Below are 8,945 nucleotides of genomic sequence, written 5' to 3' on the forward strand. Positions count from 1 at the left end.
CCGAATGCAATGTTTGTCCGAATCTTTAAGCTATTTTTAGAATCAGCGCGCTGCGCTATTCCCATCGAGGACAACTGTGGAAATATGGTAACTTTCCCCTAACCCCCTCCACCCTTTAAAAAACCCTCATTCAACTTAACTTTTTGCTTTTGAATAACACAATTATGTAAGAAAAGTAAATAAACAGAAAAACCAAGTGGGGGGAGGGAGAATTCTAAACAGGGCCCGGTTGTACGAAGCCTGGATAGCGCTATCCAAAGGATAAATCTTACCCAGTGAATAAATGTATTGGATAACAGCTTCGATTTATTCAGTGGATAAGGATTTATCCACCGGATAGCGCTATCCAGGCCAACTGGGCCCAGGAGAGGAAAAGGCTTACATATGAAACCCAATTACCTTAGGTGGAATAATGGACCGTTCTAATAAAGAAATTGGATGTGAGTCTAACATGAAAATAAAAAGAAATCACATTTTTTCTCGATGGAATTTGTGGCATTTCTTTCGTATTTTAATGTTAGCCTCGCATTCGAGACAATTTTAAGATCTGACACTTACTCAAGAGAACATATTTAATGTGGAAGAGCATCAAACTAAAAAATATTACAAAGAATGTCTGTACAATACATAAAGTGATGCAGTGCTCAGGAAGCAAGGCCTATTGGATGCATGATACACAAAATAAAGTGTTTTCACTCACGTGACAATGCAGCCATATCGGTGTGCCAAACAATAAAAACTTTTTGCAGTCTTTACTAGACTTGGTCCAAGTCGACCTCTTTTGTCGTTTTTTATTCGAGCAAGTGGGAAATAGAGATCCATTCCCAGATGATAGAAAACGTATCGTTTTGATACACCAATATGGCCGCTGTGACTTCAAGTGAACACGCTCAATAATAAGACTCTAATTCTCCTTACATGGGTTTTTCATAGGAGAATATGGAGTTTGATCATATCTATTCTTAGTACAGATTATAAATACAATGTATACTATAACAAGCTGAATACAATTGTGTGTTTTCTAAATTTGTGTTAAAAAAAGAAAAGAAAAGAAAGAATTACAAAAATCCAATGTAGGAAAGTCCGAGGTAAAAGGAAGCCAGAAGTTCAAGTGAAAGACATATTTTACAAGGCTTAAATAGGCTTGATCTTAAAGTGTAGACCGATAAGTGAGAAGACCATACATTTCAGATCTTGTACAAGGTAGTAGAAGCATCGCAGTCCTTCTGGATCCCTGAAACAATTGAAATACTTTAGGCACAATCTCAAATCCCAACTTTTTTTTAGAAACAGAAAATCGAAATCAAATAAAATAAAAGCAACTTTGTTCATAGAGGATGAAACTTGACAGGAATGGCAAACTTAATGTCTTACTCAATGTTTTACCCAATTCAAATCTACTGGAAATACTTTTTTTTGTCTATTATATTTACATATCATATCCATATCAATGCTTCATTGCCATGTAAATATAATGGACAAAGAAAAGTATTTCCAGTAGATTTGAATAGACCTCTTCGGCTCTGACGTAATGTTTTCCCATTTCAGACCACGTGTCATTCCCTAGACAATCATTTGTTTAAGGTTTGTGCTCCGTTGCACGTGAGAAGATACATGAATATGGATACAACTCAAACAGAGAATATTATTCTCAAGTGAATGACACATGGTTTGAAATGTGACAACATTACGCTCGAGCGCTCCAGAGCCGAGGAGGTCTATTGGGTAAAACAATGCATTAGCTGAATAATTCTATTCAACTAATGAACTAGTGTTCTTGTAACATCTCTAGTTGATTAGGGATGGGACTGCAAAAACTCTCACCAACATTTTAAGAAATAGGTGTGGCTCAATCCTCTAACCATCACTAACATGAAGACTAACACAGATAGTTGCATATTCTACTTACTTGCATTGGTTGATATCAACTAGTGAACCTATTTTGGATGTTGTGAAACAGATGTGTTGGTCCCCGTGCACTATTTCAAGTTCCTGGTATGAAGAAAAACAACATTGCATGTAATTGAAAGGATGCTTGATATGAAGATATAAAGCAAAGCAAAAAGAAAGCAGATCTGGTTAATGATAGGATATTTTAAGTCAGAGCATGGCTAACTCACAGATCTAACCCTGAAACAAACTGTGGGCTGATCTAAGTCAGGGTATGGCTAACTCACAGATGGAACCCTGAAACCCTCTCTTGGCTGATCTAAGTCAGGGCATGTAATGGGTAACTCACAGATCAAACCCTGAAACAACCTCTTGGCTGATCTAAGTCAGGGCATGGGTAACTCACAGATCAAACCCTGAAACAACCTCTTGGCTGATCTAAATCAGGGCATGGCTAACTCACAGATTGAACCCTGAAACAATCTCTGTGTTGATCTATGTCAGGGCATGGCTAACTCACAGATCAAACCCTGAAACAACTTCTTGGCTGACCTAAGTCAGGGCATGGGTAACTCACAGATCAAACCCTGAAACAACCTCTTGGCTGATCTAAATCAGGGCATGGCTAACTCACAGATTGAACCCTGAAACAATCTCTGTGTTGATCTAAGTCAGGGTACGGTTAACTCACAGATCAAACCCTGAAACAACCTCTTGGCTGATCTAAATCAGGGCATGGCTAACTCACAGATTGAACCCTGAAAAAATCTCTGGACTGATCCAAGTCAGGGTATGGCTAACTCACAGATCAAACCCTGAAACAACCTCTGGGCTGATGTAAGTCAGGGCATGGCTAACTCACAGATCAAACCCTGAAACAACCTCTGGGCTGATCTATGTCAGGGCATGGCTAACTCACAGATCAAACCCTGAAACAACCTCTGGGCTGATCTAAATCAGGGCGTGGTTAACTCACAGATCAAACCCTGAAACAACCTCTTGGCTGATCTAAATCAGGGCATGGCTAACTCACAGATCAAACCCTGAAACAACCTCTGGGCTGATCTAAATCAGGGCATGGTTAACTCACAGATCAAACCCTGAAACAACCTCTGGGCTGATCTATGTCAGGGCATGGCTAACTCACAGATCAAACCCTGAAACAACCTCTGGGCTGATCTAAATCAGGGCATGGCTAACTCACAGATCAAACCCTGAAACAACCTCTGGGCTGATCTAAATCAGGGCATGGCTAACTCACAGATCAAACCCTGAAACAACCTCTGGGCTGATCTATGTCAGGGCATGGCTAACTCACAGATCAAACCCTGAAACAACCTCTGTGTTGATCTAAGTCAGGGTACGGTTAACTCACAGATCAAACCCTGAAACAACCTCTGGGCTGATCTAAATCAGGGCATGGCTAACTCACAGATTGAACCCTGAAAAAATCTCTGGACTGATCCAAGTCAGGGTATGGCTAACTCACAGATCAAACCCTGAAACAACCTCTGGGCTGATCTAAGTCAGGGCATGGCTAACTCACAGATCAAACCCTGAAACAACCTCTGGGCTGATCTATGTCAGGGCATGGCTAACTCACAGATCAAACCCTGAAACAACCTCTGGGCTGATCTAAATCAGGGCATGGTTAACTCACAGATCAAACCCTGAAACAACCTCTGGGCTGATCTAAATCAGGGCATGGCTAACTCACAGATCAAACCCTGAAACAACCTCTGGGCTGATCTAAATCAGGGCATGGTTAACTCACAGATCAAACCCTGAAACAACCTCTGGGCTGATCTATGTCAGGGCATGGCTAACTCACAGATCAAACCCTGAAACAACCTCTGGGCTGATCTAAATCAGGGCATGGCTAACTCACAGATCAAACCCTGAAACAACCTCTGGGCTGATCTAAATCAGGGCATGGCTAACTCACAGATCAAACCCTGAAACAACCTCTGGGCTGATCTAATTCAGGGCATGGTTAACTCACAGATCAAACCCTGAAACAACCTCTGGGCTGATCTATGTCAGGGCATGGCTAACTCACAGATCGAACCCTGAAACAATCTCTGGTCTGATGTAAGTCAGGACTTGTTTATTGATTTGGACTTGTTTATTTAAAGATTTTTTGCTGGATTACTAACGTAGTTTCCAAACCCTTTAAAAAATACTTTTTCCCCTTATAAGATACTTTCGATTTCAAGATATGAAGCAGCTTAAAGTTTGTTTGCCATCCAGCAGAGCCTTCCCCAAGGGACCTTGAGCTGAATTGATTTGTTATCAAAGTCATATATCAGCATGTGACTGTTTGTTGCAAAAGGCCTATTGGAAGCAACATACCTAGAACTCAGCAGTGTACGGCTCATTAACAGTGCTTGTCTTTTTTTCACATATAGTTTATATTATGCAATACTGTATCTGTGTATGTTGCTTCCAATTCTGAAGCTAGCGTGAACCATGCTTAAGTCAGGGCACTGCTTACTCAAAGAATCAAACCCAAGACTCCAGAGGCGAGAGGCAAATGAACTAAACCAGTATGCCTCACAGCTTCTTCTTTAATAGCTCCTCTAGTACTGTGAAAGTGGTTTAATTTCCTGTAATATGAGATTACCTGACGTCCAACTCTGTCTGGTTGTGGCCACATGGCATCATCTTCCTTTAAAACCTTTAACAAGTGAAGGTACAAAATAACTGTTATAAATACCGTGTTCTGATTGGTTGACAGCACATGGTTTATGAGATCACACAGCATGTGTGTGCACTTTCTATTTGGTTATCCATATCCAAAATAATTTATTTTAAAATTTTTATTTTATGAAAGGGGATTGACAAAACATTTGAGAAGTGTAAAGAAACTTGCAGCTACATTATGTGCTTCTCCTAAAACTTCTATCATGTTCTGGCATGTTGCTCATTGTTCCATTGTTCAATTTCTTCCAATTTCCAGTTTTATTACACAATTCCCTTTGAATTCTATCTAATCCATGTGAAAAATAAGTTTGGTTGCAAGAATGTGAAGCAAAATAAGCTAAATTGATGGAATGATGACTTTAGTTGTTTTTTCTTTCTTTTTGTTGCAAAAAGGGCAGTTTTTGTATAACTGTAAAAAGCTTGGTGCAGTATGTATGCCTTGCCGTGACTGTGATGCATGTGTGAACGTCATTCTAGAATTTTGATTGGCTGCTTTTTTCTTGCACGATGTGATTAATCTGACATAGCCGTCACCATGGATAGTATGGATGGATAGTATGGATAGTAAATTCTTGCATAATGTGATTTATCTGGCATATGCTTTGTCATGTAAAGACTGCATTTGTGCCAAAAGGGTTTCAAAGTCATACTAAAACTGCTTATAATAATTGTTAATAAGTTATAATAATTGCTGTCAATAGTATCACAGGCAGCCATGGAATCTGCATTTGCACCAAAAGGGTTTCTCAGTCAGCCATGGGATTTAGGCAATTTTAGACAAAAGTTTAAACAAACAATTTTGTTTGGCCGAAATTGCAACATCAATCATAATTTCTTGGAATAGACAGTTTTCTCAACTTGATGGGCCACAAAACTGAAAAATGCAAATTCAGTAATAAACAATTTTATTATTTTTCTCGAAAATCATAGCAATGCATGCATGGTAATACTCATCAGAAAAATCATGTTCTGGTGTCGTGGTCAATCAAGTTCCTTAAATTTGGATGCACATGTAATCTTGAGAAAACGGTCTATTAAACTATAGTTACAGAGTTCGTGCTGAGGTAACAACTTAAAATTCAAGGACTATTCAAGGACTATGCAAGGACCCAAAAATGAATTTTCAAGGAGTATGTTCAGCTAACTATGCCAAGGTTTTACACAGTGGTTGCACATGGCCAACTTTCAGATTTTCCGAGTTTTCAAGGAGTTTCGCTAAAATCGTAAAATTCAAGAGCTTTTTAAGCGCCCTTGAAAATGTTAATTAAATTCAAGGAGTTAAAGGAGTAGCACGAACCCTGTAGTTAATAAAAAATGGCCATCAGCTTTACCTCACTGTCATCTATGATCCTCTTCAATTCATTTATAACTGCTTTATGACAATACACCTGTAAGGCAGGAATACACTACTTTAACACAGGCTTCCCATCTAGCTAATATCTCCTGTTTCTAACTGTGCTGAACAGCTATTAGCAACCTTTAGATCCGACGACGAGAACAAGAATGAGTATGAGTGTTTAACTTTTAAAGAGAGGCACTATCTTTTTGTAGTCATGATCGTGTACATAGATTGAATCTTTATATTGTAAATAATCTGAAGGCACTACGATTTAGTGTTAACCATGTGCACAGGACCAATTTTAAATCTCCTACTCGTACTCGTCATCGGATCTAAAGGTCGCTATTAAACAAAGGTCCTTCACAATATACTCAACAATCATTCACCAAAGGCGAAGCGATTATCAGTGAATGTTTACCGAGCCGGGAGTCGGCGAGGAACATAAATATTCACCATAATCACTGAACCTAAGGTGAATAATTGTTTTAGTATAATTTCAGACTTGAATATCAGAGAAAAGATGAAATTCAGGTTAAAGAAATGTTTTGGTAATTACTTCTGCTCTGGCAAACCTCAAAATCACCACTCAAGCTGTGATTATCGTCTCAGAAACACTGGTTCCTCGACCAATCATAGCATGTATGAAACTCTATATTCAATTATGCTAAAGTTATTTATCTGTTTTATTTGCATCGAAAGCATCGTCAATTGCACCAAACCAAGTGAGCCAATCTTGATGAACCCCAAACCAATCTAAGCTGTTGGGTTGTTAACCCATCGTAGTATGTAGCTTGACAATTAATATTTTCACTCTCCCAATGATGGGTTAACAAGCCGAAAGCTTGGAATTTTAGAGATAAAATTAGACTTTGAGGAAACAAAAATATGTCAAAATTTTGTTAGAACGATATTAAACCGTGTCTATAAAACAGAAGTACCATCTTGTTACTTTTCATAGCAAAATAAGAGGGGATTAAAAGCCGAAAGCAACAATGAAATTCCCTCTACCTTTAAGTCACATAATAGCGCTTAAAACATCGTGTTAAAGCTCAAATTTTAAGGTCTAACTTCACCTCTTTTCGAATCATTGTGTCGTTCTTGTAGTTCGAGTTGTTCGCATACCGAAGTTTACCTGCCAAAAAATATCCAACAAAAAAGCAAATTAAGAACAGAAATAGCAAACAGACAAAATAAAATGGTATTTCATCTAGATATTACCATCAGGACGGAACTCAAATTCTAAGAATTCATGTCCAAATTTTCCTTTATGTCCAACGTAGTAACGAAGATAAAAGTCACTGGCCGCCATTTTGGATCAGAAGCACGCGGTGACATGTCTGTCACTATGATCAGCGGTTAGTAGTTACCAATTCTCCATCGAAAGTAAACACCACAGGAAGCCCGGCGGAATGTTTTAATATTAAGGTGGCTGGACCCCCTCACGCTTGACCGCTACCTTCCACTTTTGGAACGCTAGTGCATAAACGTCTTTTATCCGATTGCAAACCTTTTTTTGCACATAAGTCACATAAAGATTGAATTAATGTTTGATGCAATTTTTAATGAGATCGGACGTCATAACACGCGATTATGATGAAATATTTGTTTTCGTTTAGAAAATAATTTTAGCCTTGCAGAGTGTTCAACACTAAAATGCTTCGTACCACATAATTATATACTAGATGCCTCCATTTGTAGGGATTTTTGAAAAAATCTATCTAGCTAATTATGAGATATTTGAGATTCTTTAAATATAGTGCATAATCTACTTCAAAACTAAACAATGGATTTGATACGGCCGAAATTAATATTTCAGAGCTATATATTCACAAAAGTTATTGCTCATTTAGTTGTACTCTGTATCTAGTTTTAAAAGGAACATTTTGAAGGTAATCGACTTATGCGATTTTGTGAAAACGCATAGCGCAGAAGACGGGGTAAACATTTGATGCGCACTTTTCATCGCAGTTTTCTAGTCAATCTTACTAGATCTTCCATTATTCTTAAATTCGCTGATCATTTCTCTCAAAACTACGTCAGGATACAACTTAGAACTTAAACTAATATTACACAAAATTGCAAGACTATTGAACTCATTTAAAGCGATCTAAAGCGAACGATAAATCTAGGAAACATTTTCCCTTTCCCAACGATTTGATGCTCTGGGAATTCTATTGTTTGCTAATGATCATAACATCAAATTCTTTCGTACCATGCACGGTCTCATCTCGCTTGGCTGCTTTCCGATTTACTCCCGAAGTTTGTTAATAAAAAGTTTTTATTATTCAAGCTTGGGACGTTTGTCATGATGTACTTTGCCGTCAGTGTGAGTGAATAGAAGACCTTTGAGTTTAAATAAAGAACCATATTTCGGGAGTAAATCTTCTGCACTATACGTTTTCACAAAATCGCATAAGTCGATTACCTTCAAAATGTTCCTTTTAAAACTAGATACAGAGTACAACTAAATGAGCAATAACTTTTGTGAATATATAGCTCTGAAATATTAATTTCGGCCGTATCAAATCCATTGTTTAGTTTTGAAGTAGATTATGCACTATATTTAAAGAATCTCAAATATCTCATAATTAGCTAGATAGATTTTTTCAAAAATCCCCACAAATGGAGGCACCCAGTATATAATTATGTGGTACGAAGCATTTTAGTGTTGAACGCTCTGCAAGGCTAAAATTATTTTCTAAACGAAAACAAATATTTCATCATAATCACGTGTTATGACGTCCGATCTCACTAAAAGTTGCATCAAACATTAATTCAATCTTTATGTGACTTATGTGCAAAAAAGATTTGCAATCGGATAAAACACGTTTATGCACTAGCGTTCCAAAAGTGGAAGGTAGCGGTCAAGCGTGAGGGGGTCCAGCCACCTTAAGACCAGGCTGTGGTCGACACACAAAGCACACACAAGAAAGTTTTACTCATTTGCTTCTGGACCGAGCTACGTCGAAATGATAAGAACTAAATTGCTCTGTAACTCAATGAATATTAACGA

General features: G+C 38.0%; 1 protein-coding gene across 1 annotated transcript; it reads right to left on the reverse strand.

Annotated features, from left to right (window-relative positions):
- Positions 1-558: 558 nt before the first annotated feature.
- LOC116287757 (protein mago nashi homolog) lies at positions 559-7,273 on the reverse strand. Its single transcript, XM_031694438.2, has 6 exons — positions 7,151-7,273; positions 7,006-7,064; positions 5,925-5,981; positions 4,514-4,567; positions 1,910-1,992; positions 559-1,234 (listed from the first exon to the last, which is right to left on the reverse strand). Exons 1-6 carry the CDS (start codon positions 7,239-7,241, stop codon positions 1,135-1,137), a joined length of 444 nt encoding a protein of 147 aa, XP_031550298.1. The 5' UTR covers positions 7,242-7,273; the 3' UTR covers positions 559-1,134.
- Positions 7,274-8,945: the final 1,672 nt, after the last annotated feature.

This window comes from Actinia tenebrosa, unplaced genomic scaffold (assembly GCF_029948245.1).
Source record: "Actinia tenebrosa isolate PJP-AT-01 unplaced genomic scaffold, QUT_ActTen_1.0 PGA_scaffold11__36_contigs__length_13525064, whole genome shotgun sequence".
Classification (NCBI taxonomy): Eukaryota; Metazoa; Cnidaria; class Anthozoa; order Actiniaria; family Actiniidae; genus Actinia; species Actinia tenebrosa.